The sequence below is a fragment of the Taudactylus pleione genome, unplaced genomic scaffold (assembly GCF_031769625.1).
Source record: "Taudactylus pleione unplaced genomic scaffold, aTauple2 ptg000322l, whole genome shotgun sequence".
Lineage (NCBI taxonomy): Eukaryota > Metazoa > Chordata > Amphibia > Anura > Myobatrachidae > Taudactylus > Taudactylus pleione.
Window position 1 is genome coordinate 1,191,535 of NW_028284723.1, and position 17,355 is coordinate 1,208,889.

General features: G+C 45.1%; 1 protein-coding gene across 2 annotated transcripts in view; it reads left to right on the forward strand.

Moving 5' to 3' along the window:
* The window catches only part of TTC12 (tetratricopeptide repeat domain 12), a 149,784-nt gene that overhangs the window by 51,153 nt on the left and 81,276 nt on the right, over positions 1 to 17,355 (forward strand). The window contains exons 5-7 of one of the 2 annotated variants that reach the window (XM_088443011.1): positions 906 to 983; positions 5,829 to 5,950; positions 10,908 to 10,967. In XM_088443011.1, coding sequence (XP_088299137.1) covers positions 906 to 983; positions 5,829 to 5,950; positions 10,908 to 10,967 — 260 coding nt within the window. The remainder of the gene's footprint in view (positions 1 to 905; positions 984 to 5,828; positions 5,951 to 10,907; positions 10,968 to 17,355) is intronic. The other variant, XM_088443010.1, reaches the window with a different exon arrangement.

Below are 17,355 nucleotides of genomic sequence, written 5' to 3' on the forward strand. Positions count from 1 at the left end.
TCCTCCTCTGGGAAACTTCCCAGAAGGGAGAAGAAGATGATCACCGTGAGAGGTGGGTGGCTATATCATGTCATTTGGTCCCGTCCCCTTGACAGAATGCCGAGATTCACAGCATCATGCATGAGTAGTAGGGATATAATGATGCGATTTGCTGAGAATTGTGTCATCATGCTCCCACATCCCACACAGGATGGGGAAGAGTGCGCAACTCTTCTAGGAGTCTGTGGGATGCCCCAAAGATTTGGGAGCATCCTGTCCCGGACGTTCCATGACAGTGCACATCTCCTGTGAGGTGGCTGTCTGAACAATGGTGCGTGCCCAAAATTAGTTGGCATGGCTCAGTGAGAAGAGGCGTGGCCTCATGGGAAATGCTGTACCTGTGAGCCACGCCCCCATTTTCGTCATGCTGGCGGCTTTCCCAGTCCTCTAGTGGACAGCCCCGAGCCTCTCAAAGAGCCGACACAGTGTGTGTGAATGCATGTGCACGTCTCCATTCACAGAGCAGCCGTGTCAGAGTGTCCCCTCAACAACCCCTGGTCCGCAGGACACTGTGGACCACAGGTGGGACAGCGGGACAGTGTCCCCGAAAAGCGGAACTGTCCCACTGAATTTGGGACAGTTGGGAGGTAGGAGAGTGTGCAAGTACAGTATGTTCTACAGTACTTACTGAATTGGTGGAGATAGCATTGAAATGGAGCTACGTCTCAAGTGTGTGATATGTGTCTGCACAGGGCTAGTGTGGTGAATTACTATGAAATCCCTTTTATTCAATATGGTTTACACCAACTGTGTGTGTGTGTATATATATATATATATATATATATATATATATATTTATATTTATATATATATATATATATATATATATATAAAATTAAAAGCTCTGTTTCCTTTTGTAACACCAGATAGTTTCCTTGCCCACTTGGAGAAGGATGCTACACAACGTGCTGAGAAAAGAAGACAGGACAAGGCACTTGCAAACGGTAATTTGGGATGGGAAGGGTTATAATGCACATCTCTCTAAAGCAAATAAAAACAATCGGAAGGGGTTTTCTGCTTCATAAATTAACACCATAGTTCCTTCCTTATATTTTAATTCTGGAAGATTTTCAAAATACCCAGTACATCCGTCTCTTCTGAGAAGCCAAGGGACTTACAGGAAGACATAAAAGACACAATAATATCATCCTACATTATTTTTGCCTTAGAGGAAATACAAAGAATAAAACAGCTTCACACAACAAGGAAGAAAGTACTGACATAGATTAGTCTTTATTGAAATTCAAATTCACAGGCAGCATTTTCATATGATTTATTTGAGCGACATGAACGATAACAATATCTTTGAACAATATATCGTTGAAATTGTCCAGTGTTTATGCACTTACCAACGAACAATGCGTGCTCCTGCGGGTCGTTATCGATATCCCTAGTCGTGTGTACATGCTGTCCATTCTGGGGATATCGTTAGCGATGCCGAATGCAGCATGGCCCGGCTCTCCGCCTCCCCCCCCACTCCATCGTTCGTCGTTGCCGGCATCGGGGAGTGTGTATGCACTTGCCAATCCCAGAACTCCCGCCAGGCCCACCGCATTCGACATCACTCAGTACACACATCGTCCAGTGTGTACAGGACTTAAGATGCCAGCATACAAGAGCTACACCTAGTTCAACAAACATAGCAAGGATCATTTATAAAGGGGAAAACATGTGGGCCTGCAATTGCCCTTTGGGCCTGATTCAGAGCCGCTCGTAAGCGGCCGCTCGTTCGTTCCGAGCGATGTTTGGCCAACTGCGCATGCATACGGATCGTAATACGCATGCGCGAACCAGTCTGTGCGGCCGAAAATCGTTTGTTCGCTAAATAGCGAATGCCTGCTATTTTGAGTGACAGGGGGAGGCGTATGTGGGTGGTAACAGGGGAAGGTGCTTGAAAATCGGGGAGTGGAGATCCGAACGCAGGCGTGCTTAAAGGTCAAAACGAGTGTTTTATGGGTGTGCATAATTAATACAGCAGCGTCATTGACCACGTCACTGGGTTATTTAATAGTCAGAACTGCTCGCATGATTGCGGTAGGAAAAACCAACCACAAGAATAGCGAGCAGTTCATACGCTGGTCGATGTACTCGATTAATAGCGGACATGACGTAGGATGCGAGCGGCCAGGGGGCGTAGTTTTCCAAAAAACGACCGCATGTTTGGTTCGCTCGTTCAGACTTAGAGGCGTGAACAGACTGCAAAGAGCGAACGGTTCATTTGAATAGCCACCCCTTTTTTCTGAACGAGCGTCCGGCTCTGAATCAGGCCCTTTGTTTCGATGATTACTCCTATTTATGCACTAAAGCTGCCTAAGGGCCTGATTCAGACCCACTCGCGAGCGGCTGTCCGCTCGCAAGTGGGTCGATGGTGTGCACTGCGCATGCGCACAACGGAGGGAGCTCCGGCGTGCGCATGCGCGAGACGCGACGAGCGAAGGACTTTCCTTCGCTCGTTGTGTCTGATCAACATCGACATCAATCAACATCGACAGCACGCCCCCTTTGGTGGGCGTGCCGGGGGCGTGCCTCCCAGATGGGGGCGTTCCCAAGGGAACGCCTACCGTCAGAAGCCGGCCCCACTGACATCACTAGTGATGTCAGTGGGAGTGACTTTGGCTCTGATACAGCCAAAATCACTCCGGGCCTTGCGGTTGAGAAACTCAACCGCAGGCTACGGCTCGCAGTCGCGATGGTCAAGACCATCGCGACCATCATCCTGCACGCTCGTATATGCTGTGGGTGGAGACCCACAGCTATACGAGCATCCAGGAGGATGCTCCATAATTATGGAGGTGGGCCCTGATTCAGAGCGAGCGCTCTGGTCAGAGCGTCCGGCTCTGAATCAGGGCCTAAGTTTTCTCCAGATTTGGATCATTATCACAGGAGCAGTTTCTGTATGTGTCTTACTGAATGCGGGTAAGAAGTACAATTGCCTTGCGTTATATACATAGTCAAAAAATTGATTTCATGTTGTAAGACAAGTAAGATTCAAGTGTGGAGATTTCGTATACAGGTGGGAAATCCTTATTTAGCAGTTGATCACAGATTAATTTTAATGAGACAACGTTATACTTTCTAAGAAGAAGCAAAGATGGGCTGTCGGCCAATGCGTTCACAGAGATGCCTAGTGCACCATCCAGATGAACTTTTCACAAGCAGTGGCTTTTACCGGTACACAAATATCAGTTTACACTTATTAGTTACATTGGATGAAGCTCAAATGAAGAGTAAATGTATGAAAAATAGTAAAAGTTGTTATAAAGAAGGAGATACAAAAGTTTTAATAAACAGACAACAGGAGTTTGAAGCCGTTGTCTTACTTTCCCAGCTTTCACACTCCCATCTGGGACCACCATCCTACAAATGGTCACACTAACCATATGTATGGACGGACTCACTTAAGTGGATGTGCTCCCATAGGTGGGCAAATTTTCTTTCGCACTCTATAGAGGTAGGCAGGAAAATTAGGGGATTTGATCTTCGGTATTGTACCATAATGTGCGCAGCTGAACATCACAGAGGCACTTTGCTAAGAACTTAGGGTCTCATTCAGACCCTATCGCAAGCGCTGAGCGCTCGCAACCGGGTCGATGTTAAGGCCCTGCGCACGCGCAACGGCCGCACTGCGCGTGTGCAAGCCCCGGAGCGATCGACAGCTCGCCCCGTTTTGAAGGCGGGGCAGGGGGGTGGCTTCACAACGGAGACGTTCCTGACGGAACGCCTGCCGTTTTGTGGGCGGCCGCACTGACAGCAGCAGTGATGTCAGTGGGGAGCTTCCTGCTTGATCAGAGCAGGAAGCTCCCTGGGGCTTGCGGTTGCCGAGACCAAACCTTAGGGCCCCGATGGTCGCGATGGTCTTGACCATTGCGACCATCACCCTGGTCGGTCGCTAGCGACCTGGAAGCCGCACTAAAAAAAACAAGCGGCCGCTCTCATTCTGAATGAGGGCCTTAATCTCCCTCATTGCGTTCCATGGATCGGAGATCACTTTAGGTGATATCCTTGTCAATACTATTTCTACTAATTTATCTACCACATGGGCTGATTGTACAAAAAAAAATGTTTTCTTTTCTTCCAAGTGGTAAAGAATATTCAATGTTTCAATAATATTAGTGCCCCTTCCTGTTAATGATTGGATCACGATCCTGCACACGTGCACTAATGATCAAGCTGGCCAGCTTCTAGTCACTGCATCGGCTGCAGTACCTAGAAGCTGGGAAGGGCTGCTATGATAGCAGGGGCGTAACTTTCCATTGGAAGCACTCTCTGCTCTCACAGGGCTTGATTCAGCAAGGAATGCACGCTAGCAGACGCACGCAAACGGCCGCTGCGAGGATATGCTAATCAATGCATACACACGGAGACAGCAGCAGAAGATGCAGACGCCCAGCCCCATATTAAACTGCCCATCTCCCTTTACTCAAAGCCTGATGAGTATGCAAGATAGCGTAAACATCGGGAACCATCGACCACATTGGCATTATAGTGGTTGATCAGACCTCACGCAGGATCTTGGCAACTTCCTGTGTGCACGGAGTCTCATCACTGCGTCTGTCACCGCATTGGCTTAATTATGTATGCCCCTAAAATGGCGTCCCAACGCACAGGCACGCCTGTCAATCACTTTTCCCTGGGCCAGCGTATTCACTGCGCTCGTGCACTGCAACCCAGACGCATGCGCAGACTGCGAACATCGGCGCCGATTACGTGTGTCTGCATCCATGCTTTCCTTGCTGAATCAGGCCCACAGTCCAGACTGGCAGTCCCAGGGGAAGAAAATCCCTCCCCCTGGGACTGCCTGTCCATCATGTGATTAGCATGGAGCGCTTCCAATGGGAAGCTACTGCACTGCCAGGCTGTCACTGGGGTGGGGAATTTACTGGGAATCGGTATGATTTACCGCCGGACCCCTGCCCGGCGATTGGAATCCCGACACCAGGAGGCCAGCAGAGGAGGAAATCCCGATCGTCGAAGGTAAGTATTCACTAACCTATTTCTAACCCCCCAACCATCCTTTAGGGTACCTAACCCTAACCTTCCCCCCCCCAGTGCTTAACCCTAACCCCCCTCTACGTGTCTAAACATAACCCCCCCTTCCCCGCCGCCTGAACCTAAGTCCCCTGGGTGGGTGCCTAACCCTCCCTCCCCCTAGCCTAACCCTAACCTCCCGGGGGGGTGCCTAACCCTAACCTCCCAGGGGTGCCTAACCCTCCCTCCCCCTAGCCTAACCCTAACCTTCTGGGGGGGTGCCTAACCCTAAGTCCCCCCCGGGGGTGCCTAACCCTCCCTCCCCCTAGCCTAACCCTAACCTCCCAGGGGGGGCCTAAGTCCTAAACCTAACCCTCCCCCCCCCACACGGCTGTCCGCAGCGGCACCTGGTATCAATTTGATCGGGATGCTGGGCGCCGGTCTCCTGGTGTCGGTAAAATGACAGGCGTCTAGATTTAGATGCCTGTCATTTAACCCTTGCCGGGATAAAGCAGTTGGGAAGCTGGCTGTCGGGATTACGTCCGCCGGGTTCCCGACTGCATACCTTTTACTGAGGAGGCATAATAATTGCTTCTGTAATTTATCTCTGATAAACTCAGACTCATACTGTACCTCCATTAATCAAGATATACACAAACCTCAATAAAGGATGGACCTTGTTGGGAACTCGATGGGACCTTGAGTGAATGTGGTTGTGTTGTGTAGTCTGGGGTTGGTCTTGTGATTTGTTTTGTTCTGGTTTCGCACTTTAATGTTTTGAGAGGTAAGAACAATTACTCTTATATTCTCTATTCTTCCAGCATTCAAAGATGTAGGAAATGAGGCGTATACAAAAGGCGACTATGAAAGTGCAGTTCAGTGTTACAGCGAAGGCCTGGAAAAACTGAGAGATATGCAAGTCTTGTACACTAACCGAGCTCAGGTAGGAATATTAATGTATAATGGGACAAATGAGGTCTAACATAGATCAAGTGATTTTCTTTTCTGAAACCTAAACCCTATGACCATTAAATGGTCATGTAGAGAATAAATGCTGTATATGCCGGAGTGATTAAATAAATCACAATAAGCACCAGCAGAGCATTTACAAACAGCCAATCATTAGCAGCTTGGTAGCGACAGGGAACGTCATAATCCGCTATTTGCCCCTCGCCCTGACGGCAAATGATATATATTTTTTAGACATATATATACGTCTTTGTCCTGGTCTGCATGTGTCTGCGATTGTGTGACAACACACTTACTGTACTCACAAGCAGGTGTAGGTATCAAAATCACACAGATCTGCAGGTTCTGTACATGTGCAGAGAAATCACGCCAAGGAAACTGGCATAATGTTCTGTACATGTGCAGGGAAACTGGCATAGTACTCACTTTGGAAACTTGAAGGCTGCTCTTCAAAAACAAATCAATCTGAGCAGCTTTTATAGGGCAAATGCATTCTGCTTACAAGGGCTATTGTTTCTATAACTCTTCAGTAAAGCAAATTGAAGTGATAGCTGCATAGTGAGATAACTGGAGGCCTAGAGACCGGTGCAAGTAATGCTGGGTACACACTGGTAGATATATTGGCCGACCAATTGATCGGCCAATATATCTTGTGTTCGTCGGCCAGTGTGTACCAGTGATATGTCTGTGAACGACGTCTGCAGATATATTGGGGCATCATGCTGTGTCTACGGGCAGTCGGCCAACCGCCCAATACACTTGCAGCGGAGGCCGCAGGGAGGGGGGCGTGACACTCCCCTGGCAAGCGGGACCTGAGACCAGAAGACAGATGATGGTTGCTCAGTGTGTATGAACAACCATCATCTGCAGATATACAGTATCTGTAAAGTGTGTACCCAGCTTAAGAGACATCTGGGCAAACACATGTTTACAGCAAACTGTTATGTAACGGAATGAAGTATAACCAACTGTATTTAGTTCTACTGCTGAGGTCTTCCATAGCAATCAGCTTACTGGCTGATGGTATGTACCAGCAAAACATAAACAGGCACAATACTATTATTGGTGCTGACTGTATGTATATTTTTATAGCATTTATATGCAGAATATCCTATGGTTCTCTAGGGAAATTTTGCCTTAAGTATTCTGCGTGGAATTCTTATTCTTGCCTCAACCACACCACCAAGCAGATAAAATTATCATCCCAGTGCTAATTATAGACTATAAATTCAGCAATATGTCTCATTTACAAATACATCTGTGGAACAGCAAAGCAAATATGCAACTCACTCAAAGGGGATATAAGTGAGAGTTTTTAGAATTGGAGATGTTGCCCATAGCAACCAATCAGATTCTAGTTATTATCTTCTAGAAGGTGCTAGATAGGTGTTAAGTAGAAGGTGATTGGTGCTATGGCCAACATCTCCACTTCTAAAAACCACTCACTTTAGTAAATATACCCCAAAGACTATCATTTTGTTTCATACACCACCAGTCAGGAATAGGTGTTGCCAAATACAGTACACTAATGAGAAGGCCATGCAGTGTTGCTCAGTGCATATTGTATGGTTTATTAAAAGCAGTTGGAGATTATTATGTTAAAAACAATCATTTAAAAGTCTGTATAGTAACAATGGATTTAAAACATAAATTGCATTTTGTAAATCAATGACTCATTTTCTGCATTTATTATTTTAATTTTCTTTACTAGTTGATGTAATGATTAGTGAATGGTCTCAGAACTGCATACATTTGTATAATGGATGGCAGGAAATAATTAAAATATTCTACATTTGAATACGTTTTGACATTTTATTAATGGAAATTTTTCTAAATGAAACGTATTGTAGACGAAGTCTGTCTCTGCTTCATGTACTGCATGCGTGGTGCTAGGATATCCTTGTAACAGTGCTCAAATTTAATCCAAATAGAGTCTGGCAGCTTGGGGGTCTAAACACCATACATGGGAATGCGTAGTAGTTTGTTGTGGTCCTAATAGAGGGTTCTCTGATTGAGCAGTTTATGGGCCTGATTCTGCCAGGACGCAGCTGCTAATATGCACGCAATCGGCCGATTGTTGCGTACTGCACGTGCGTATGCATCGCAGTGCGCATGCGCGAACTAGTCATTGCGATCGGGACTGCGACCGCAATAACTACGCAGACCCATCGCAGAGTGGTTAACAGGAAGTGCTGTTTGTGGGTGGTGATGCCTCCACATCACCACCCACAAACGGCACTTCCTGTCAACCACTCTGTGATGGGTCTGCGTAGTTGTTGCGATCGCAGTCCCGGGGGGGAGGGGGGGGGGGGCGAACACAGGCATGCCAGTGCATTTGAACGCCGTTGCATGGACATGCATAAATTATCCACTGCGATGCCCTACGCAGCCTGAGGCCTGTTAGCATGCGTGGAAGATAGTGATTTCTGAGTAGGGTCAGGGCTTGTGCAAGTGTGCGGGAGGCTGCGATGGTACTCGATTGTACCGATGGTTTTGCAGTCCTGCTTAACATTACGGATGTGTGTAAGGTAAAGTGGGCGTCCTTATGCAGGGCCGTAGCTAGGGTAGTGCGGCCGGTGCCATCGCACAGGGCACCGCAGGTCAGGGGGCGCTGTTTGGGCCTGTCACATTTCTGTTTATTATCATTCTCACTTGTAGTTTTCTCTTATTTCATACCCAGCATCTCCTGGCCTCCCCTATATCTTTCCTCACCCTTCCCCATGAGACCATTCCCCTTTTTTGGGTGCATTATGTTCTTTTGAAAAATGAGGGAGCGATGCTCTTTCTGGCACAGGGCACCATAAAGTCTAGTTACGGCTCTGTCCTTATGTAGTGCAGCGGTGGTATCGCAGTTGTACTGCGTGTGTAATCGCTATTGCATTCGCAGTTGCGTTCTTTGCTGAATCAGGCCCTATGTTACTAAATAGAATTTGAAGGCAGTCTCAATGGGAATATTATGGGAAGCATATTTGATTGATTGGGTTAAATGGGATGGAGGCGTTGTGAATGAGTAGCTATTATGATTGAATACTTTATGGTGGTGGCAATAGTTTGATACTTTGATTTGCAAATCCATGATGATGCCTGTGGAATGGTGTCATTAATACATTGGTTAGTTATTGCTTAATAAAGGAATGCGGTTGTGGCTCGATAATTGTGGAAAGGTGGGTTGAGCAGTTTATTTTTTGTAATAATGTGTAGTTAGTTATTTGGGAAGTGTGAATGAATGCACTATTTTGGACATTATAGACAACTTATGGTGGTGACAATTTTATGTTATTGTGGAACAGTTTGTGGTAATGATAATGAATAGGTGTAGTTGGATTAGCCATAAAATGAAGATATAGTGATTGAGAGCTCATAGTTGTGATAATGTGAAGGTGGTATAATTGGGCAGTTCATGATGGTGACAATGAGTGATACATGGTGGAGAAATAGTGAATGGGGTACAGTGGAGCAGACCAATGAGACCATGTTCTTGATAATGGAAATATGTTGTGTTTGACAGTAGCTATGTTATAAGATCTTGGTTGCAGGATAAGAAACAGAGAGTTGTAGTAAATGTAGTGTATTCATGGGAGGGAAATGTTACCAGTAGAGTACCCCAGGGATCTGTACTTGGGCCAGTGCTTTTTAATATCTATGTTGGTGATATTGCAAATAATATTAAAGGGAAAGTATGCCTTTTTGCAGAGGTCACAAAAGTATGCAACAGGGTAGACACACCAGGATGTGTAAAACAAATGACGGGGGATCTGGGTAGACTAGAGGAATGGGCAAGAACATGACAACTACAGTTTAATGTAAAAAAAATGATAAATCATGCACTTGGGTCTCAATAACCCAAAGGCTAAATATTGTATCAAGGACTCTATATTGGAAAATACAGAGGAGAAAGGGAATTAGGAGTCACTGTTTCAAATGACTTAAAGGCAGGCAAGCAATGCACCAAAGCATTGAGGAAGGCAAGTCAGATACTTGGTTGCATAGGGAGGGGAATCAGTAGCAGGGTAAAAGAAGTGATAATACCACTGTATAGGTCATTGGTACGGCCTCATCTAGAATACTGTGTTCAGTTCTGGAGGCCATATCTCCAGAAGGATATAGACACATTAGAGACTGTACAAAGAAGGGCAACTAAAATGGTGCATGGCCTACAGCACAGAACTTACCCGGAAAGACTAAAAGATCTTAATATGTATAGTTTGGAACAGAGAAGGAAAAGGGGGGATATGATAGAAACTGTCAAATACATGAAGGGTTTTAACAAGGGACAGGAGGGCAGCATTCTTCAAAGGAAGAGATGTACAAGAACACGAGGACATGCACTGAAGCTGGAGGGAGGTAAGCTCAGAGGAAATTTGAGGAAAAATTACTTCACAGAAAGGGTAGCGGATAAGTGGAATAGCCTCCCATCAGATGTGGTTGGAGCTAAAACGGTGGAACAATTTAAATTAAACATGCTTGGGATAGGCATAAGTATATCCTTAAGAGGGACGTAAAGAGCAAATAGGGTTGAAGTTGCCTAAAGGATACATGAAAAGGGGCAGACTAGATGGGCCAAGTGGTTCTTATCTGCCGTCAAATTCCATGTTTCTATGTTTTGTTCATCGGGAAGTGATTAGCACATGCTGTAGAGACAGGCAGTTCATGATGTTCATAATGTAAAGCTGTGCAGTTTGCTTAATTATGGTTGTAGAAAGTGGTCCATTAGTGCATGCGTGTTTTTCATTTTTTGTAGTGCTAAAATGTTCTTCAGTGTTGTACAATAGGGAAGTATGCAGTAATGTAAATGAGATATACAATAAAATAAATTAACTAGAATAAGTTCTGTAGCGCTCTGCAATTAGGTCATGTTTGCTGCTTTGTTCTGATTCTTGAAAGAGTTTATTAATATCTGCATTAATGCCTTTTTTTTTTTCTCTACACAGGCTTACATAAAACTGGGAAAGTACCAAAATGCAATAACAGATTGTGAGTGGGCATTAAAGGTAAGCCATTAGTATACCTTAATTCAACGTAGCTAAAGAAAATGTGACATTTACTAATGTTGGAAAGATTTGCAGTAATGCTGGGATTTGCAGATTATTGGGATTTCACTTTGGTGTCTGGTAACCATACGAAGAATTTCAATGGGAAAAAAAAAATCAGGGGACACTTGGCCATGACCCCAATCCACTTACCTGATCCACGTTTGCTGCTTCCAGAATACATAGGCCACACCATGTGTGCAAGTGGTAAAAATTGATTGTTTTGTTGATTTCGCCTCTTACATACATACTGTATGGGATTTGGGCTATGTGTTAAAGGGAAATATTCCATTAACAATCAGTTGTTTGTAGTCTGTTAATATTTAAGATGTTTATTTTGTATATTTTTTATTTTAAACTATACATCACTTTAGGTTCTATTGGGATATAAGTTCTATATGAATAACAATATGATTTTTATTATTTCCTAACCCGCAACTTCGCCCACAATGAAATCGCTTTTGCCAACATTTTTTTTATATTTGAGGTTTTCTAGTTGTATTGCTTTGCATAGGCGCCCTGTCGCTGGAGGGAGTGCCCCACATGACAAGCAGCACTATACAGACTGGTGGCAGCAGCGCCTTCACCCACCACTCACACCAATGTCACTGTGTGCCCTGTGCACAGACTGCTATGTAGCCTCTCCTATTCACCCACCACTCACACCGATGTCACTGTGTGCCCTGTGCACAGACTGCTATGTAGCCTCTCCTATTCACCCACCACTCACACTAATGTCACTGTGTGCCCTGTGCACAGACTGCTATGTAGCCTCTCCTATTCACCCACCACTCACACTAATGTCACTGTGTGCCCTGTGCACAGACTGCTATGTAGCCTATCCTATTCGAAGCGGCGCTGCGCGCTGGGGAGGGGGGGCGCTCTGAGCCCCCTCAGCCCGGCACAAAGCCAGGGGGGGCGCGATCAGTGTGATCGCTCCCCCGCACAGGCATAGGAGACTGCTGTGGCTGCTGCTCAGCAGCCACGAGCGGTCTCCAACTGCAGGTCAGCACACGCTGTGTGCAGGGTTGCTGAGAGGGGGGAGCGGCGCCGGACCCGGGCCCCTCAGGAAGCCCGGGTAATCTGTACCCGCTCCCCCCCCCTCTCGGCGCCCCTGGCCCTGTGCACAGACTGCTATGTAGCCTATCCTATTCAAGTGAACTCGGGCCCAAAGCACCTCTCCCCCCACCCCTTACCGGCCATGCGCCTGGTGCCACACCTATCTCTTACACTGATGATGTCAATAAGTTTTGTATTGTTTTTGTTATTGCTCAGCTCTAACTTGACGGATTGAGACAAAACAAAGTGCAGGTTATTTCTAGGAGTTTCCACTACAAAATGGTGCAGTTTTCATGAAAATCGGTTCAGTAGTTTTTGCACCAACTTGGAACAAACAGACAGACACAACGTTCTTATTATATTAGTATAGATTAGATTGCAATAGAAATCTATTTATTTTTATCACTAATGTCCCAGCTACAGAACCTCTTTACCATCTGTGAACAGACAAACTTGAAACACACTAAATTACATACATACCAGTTTGACAGAGATCCTAAAGTACAGTATGTAAACACTCTTTCATCCTTTATAGCTGGCAGATTTGATTGCTTCCATAAGAAATAATATGCAACATGTCTGTGCTCTTAATACCAGACCAGATGCACACATACAGTAGTGGAGGATGCCATTATGTGGGATGATCCAATTATTCATGAGGCTGAAGAATATACACTAGGGCAGCACAGATGGTGCAATGGTTAGCATTACTGTCTTACAGCACTAAGGTCGTGGATTTGATTCCTATCATGGCCCTAAATGTGTGGAGTTTGTGTATTCTCCCCGTTCTTGCATGGTTTTGCTCCAGACACTCCAGTTTCCTCCAACAATCCAAATATATACTGGTAGGTCAATTGACAAATAATTAACCCTAGTGTACTTGTACATGTGGTAAGAAATATACAGTAGATTGTAAGATCCATTGGGGCAGGGAATGATGCAAATGGCAACACATTCTCTGCGCTTTGGAAAATGTGTGTGCTATATAAATAACTGGTAATAATAATAATACACTAGTAACTACTGACAAAAGGGGCTAAATCCAATTAGCCGCAAAGGATGGAAGTTGCCTTTGCCACGGCGTTAAAATGCCGGAACCGCATCTTGTAACCTTCGGGGCTGGTTCTGACCCTGAATTTGCACAATTTTGCTCGGAACCCTATGGGGCTGCGAGCACTTTTGTGCGAGTTCGGGCTGCCATCAAGTGCGGCTGTTGCCACAATGACTTGCACCCATGAGATCATCACGGCTAATTGGATTGATTCCATAGTCTACATTAATCGCTTACCTCCAACATTTTTAAAAAGCAAAATTAGAACACAAATTAAATGCTTTCATGATCTACCGAAGCCATGCCTACATCACCTATAGCCTTGGTTGACCTGCACAAATCACAGAAACATCTTAAAGCCATGTGAATCAGGACAGTCCCACCAAATTGTGGACTGTTGGGATGTATGGGCTTAGTACCGTAGGTTGAATATTATTCCAGCCAACCAATTAACGTCTTCCACTGTGTAAGTGACTAGTCAGCCCTAAAGACACATACTTTATTTGGGTTTTGGCTCTCAGTTGAAGCTAGGTTCCATAGCTGCCATTACAAGTATTGAGTAGGACACATTTTGCTAGCGGTTAGTAGCTATTAGTAGGTTACCAGACTATTATGTGACCACTTTGGAATAGCTGTCTCACAGTGATGTAAATATGCCAGTGAGACACAAAATATTTCTTGGGAACTGACTGACAGATGTTAGAGTGTTAGCTATGGGAAGGGAACAGGTGAATTGGTTTTTTCATGTCAGCGTAAGAAATGCGTGACTAGTAACCTGAATACTTATTGTGGAGGAGGAAATGACGCAGGCAAGAAGAGACATGAGCCCAGCAGCCTGTAATTTGCACATAAAGAATCCATTGTTCCTTTGTATACCATCAGAACTGTAATTGACTTAATGTCTTTATTACTCAATCATTTTTCTAAAGTAACTGTATGTCATAAAACGTGTATGTCACAGTACGGATGTAAAATGTTACGTTCTCTGCATCCAGTTAAGCCAAAGATGTCTCTAATGTTCTATAATTTTAATTTAGTCCTCTCCATTATTTGGCTTATTAACTTTACAATTGTGACTCTGGAGAAATGTAACCCTATAGTCCTGTCTAGGGGAATTTGGAGCAGGTTAATGTATACATACAGTATATAAATAGAGGTTGTGGACAGTGTGAATTCGTAAATTAATCTGACTCCTACATTTCAAGCAATTTTATTTTTCTCACTCCCACTCATTTAAGACTTGACTTGTATCAGAATGCACTTGTCTTCTACCTATGCCACTCAAACTGAAGTCATAGCTACCCTGTTCTTTCATGAGGTCACTTCTGCAAATAGGAATTGAAAAGTTCAATTTTCCTTACAACCAAAAATAAACTATTGGTCTATGAAGAACCTCTGACATATGGGGGCGGTAGTAGGTACATGCGGTTCAAATCCCGACAGTGGCAGCCCGGCAAGGGTGAAAATCCCGATCGTCCCTAAGGTAAGTATCGCTAACCTAATTCCTCCCCCTAACCTTTCCTTAGGGGTGCCTAACCCTAACCTCCCCCCCAAGTGCCTAAACCTAATCCCTCCTCTAAGTGCCTAAACCTGCCCCCCCCTTCCCCGCTGCCTAAACCTAAGTCCCCCGGGGAGGTGCCTAAACCTAACCTCCCCCCGGGGGTGCCTAACCCTAACAACCCCCTTCCCCTAGCCTAAACCTAACCCTCCAGGGGGGGGTGCCTAACCCTAAGTCCCACCGGGAGCCCTAAACCTAACCCTCCCTCCCCCGTGGCTGCCCGAGCCCGGCGCCCGGCTTACCTTCGTTCGGTTTGCCAGGCGTCGGTATTCTGGCGTCTGGTTAATGACAGGCGTCGAATTTTCGACGCCTGTCATTAGTACCAGGCCGGGATTAGAAAGTCTGGAAGCCGCCGGTCGGGATTTAGACCGTTGGCTTCCAAACTACATCCCATGGGGGCATGGTTGGGCAAATTAGTGATGCAACTTTGGATCAGAATGGGGCTTTTTCTTAAATGTTGGGAAGTAAGAGTTTGGTCAATATTTTAGGGATAATCAGTTCATGGCCGGAAACCTTATCTATACGTAGCATGCTGATGATTCTAAAGACCCCCATACATCTGGGATGGATTGGGACAATTCCTCGATCCCCATACGCCGGGGTCGGGGCATCGGTGAAATCCAACGTGTTAGATTTCCTTAATATGCCGATCCCAACCAAAATATGATCGTGATCAGCAAATTGGGGATTTTTAATATGAAGAATTTAATCTATCTACTGACGGCTTGCCAATTATCGATGGTGTCAATCTGCGTTTCCGCTCAATGGATCGGCGGTTCTTGTCGCACTGGGGAATTATACAGGTATTTTCAGCAGTGCTGATTGCATTAATTGCAGTTGATAACAAACTGCAATTAATCATACACTTAATAAATTGGAGCATGTTGTGCAAGTCCTTTTGTGCTCTATATAATATGAACTGGTTGGCAGCTCTTAGATGGAGGTAGGGAGGTTTAATTGATACAAAGGGGTGTAGCGCTCAGCCTAATGGAATGGTGGCTTGTTAGTAATCGTTATGAAGTGTGAATTAAACCCTCTTATGTATGTGAAATCTATAGCCTGTCCTGGTGCAATATGTGTGCCTTTATTGTTTTATAATAAATATGCAGTAACTGGGATGAATAGAAAGTCATTTTACTTCTATTGTAGAGTTATAAACACAAAAACTGTTTCATTTCAATGCAGTAATAAAACATTAAATAATCTTGACTTATGTTACTTTAAAGACCGTCCAATTTGAGCACACTATGAAATGGGGGTACACTCATAGGTGTGGGGTCTAAAGGATAAAAATTCTGATGTATTGGATAGGAAATTGACCAGGGTAAACAAGATAATGAAAGCCCAGGCAGACTGCGGCATACCGCTTGTCTGACTATACAGTGTCAATGGTAGAAAAAGTTCACTGATCTTTTTTCTACCATTGACACTGTATAGCGGAACGCCGCAGCAGGAAGCCGGGCAATGAGTGAGCACTCTAGATGCACATCCAGCCCTGACAAACCAGTAGCACCCATTTTTAATAATTATTCCTTCTTACCCCAAACCAGCTTCAACATCACATTAATAGCATTCACATTTAATAATTTGGTCTCCTTCTTCCCAAACAGCCCTAACAGTATTGTAATAGCTTGCACATGTAATCATTTGGTCTCCTTCTTCCCGAAACAGCCCTAACAGTATTGTAATAGCATGCACATGTAATAATTTGGTCTCCTTCTTCCCAAACAGCCCTAACAGTATTGTAATAGCATGCACATGTAATAATTTGATCGCCTTCTTCCCAAACAGCCCTAACAGTATTGTAATAGCATGCACATGTAATAATTTGATCGCCTTCTTCCCAAACAGCCCTAACAGTATTGTAATAGCATGCACATGTAATAATTTGATCTCCTTCTTCCCAAACAGCCCTAACAGTATTGTAATAGCATGCACATTTAGTAGAGAAACTACAGCAATGCATTTATAGCCCCTAAAATATAGGAATAGACCACACCGAGCCCAGATTACGTGAATAGCCCCCACATAATTGTAACATCCCAATAACACTGTCCAAATAAAATGTTCCTTTTGCAAATTGAAAACAAAAAGTGCTGCTGATGTTGTAACTCAGGACCTGATACAGACCTGCTTGTTAGGACGTGTTTGCTCGTAGCCGGACGATTTTCGCATTGTGCGCATGTGCGTGAATCAGTGCGAGAGATCGGGAAGCATTTGCTCGCTGCGCATAGACAGCCCAGCAGAGTGAGTGACAGGAGAAGCCGTTTGTGGGCGGTGACAAGGGCTGGCCATTAATAACGGGGGAGTGGAGGTGCGAACGCAGGCGTGCCTGAGTGTTTTATCACCGTTTCAGAGGCGCGCATAATTAACAGGCAGGGTCGTAGTACACATCACCTGGCTGGTTTTTACACTGAAGTGCTCGCAGTACTTGCGGTAGGGTATGGTCAGCTACAAGTGCTGCGATCGCTTCCGATGGTCCTCAATGTATCAATGGTTTACACACACTTCCCGGAGATGACGTTGACAAGTGGGCATCTTTATGCTAGCTGGTGGGCGTCTGCATACATGTGATCGCATGCCAAAACATAGTGGGCGTGCTAATGCCTTGCCGCGCGATCGCTTGCCTTCCAGATTTTGCATACGCATCGAGCGAGCGAACGCATCTATCGAGCGGGTCT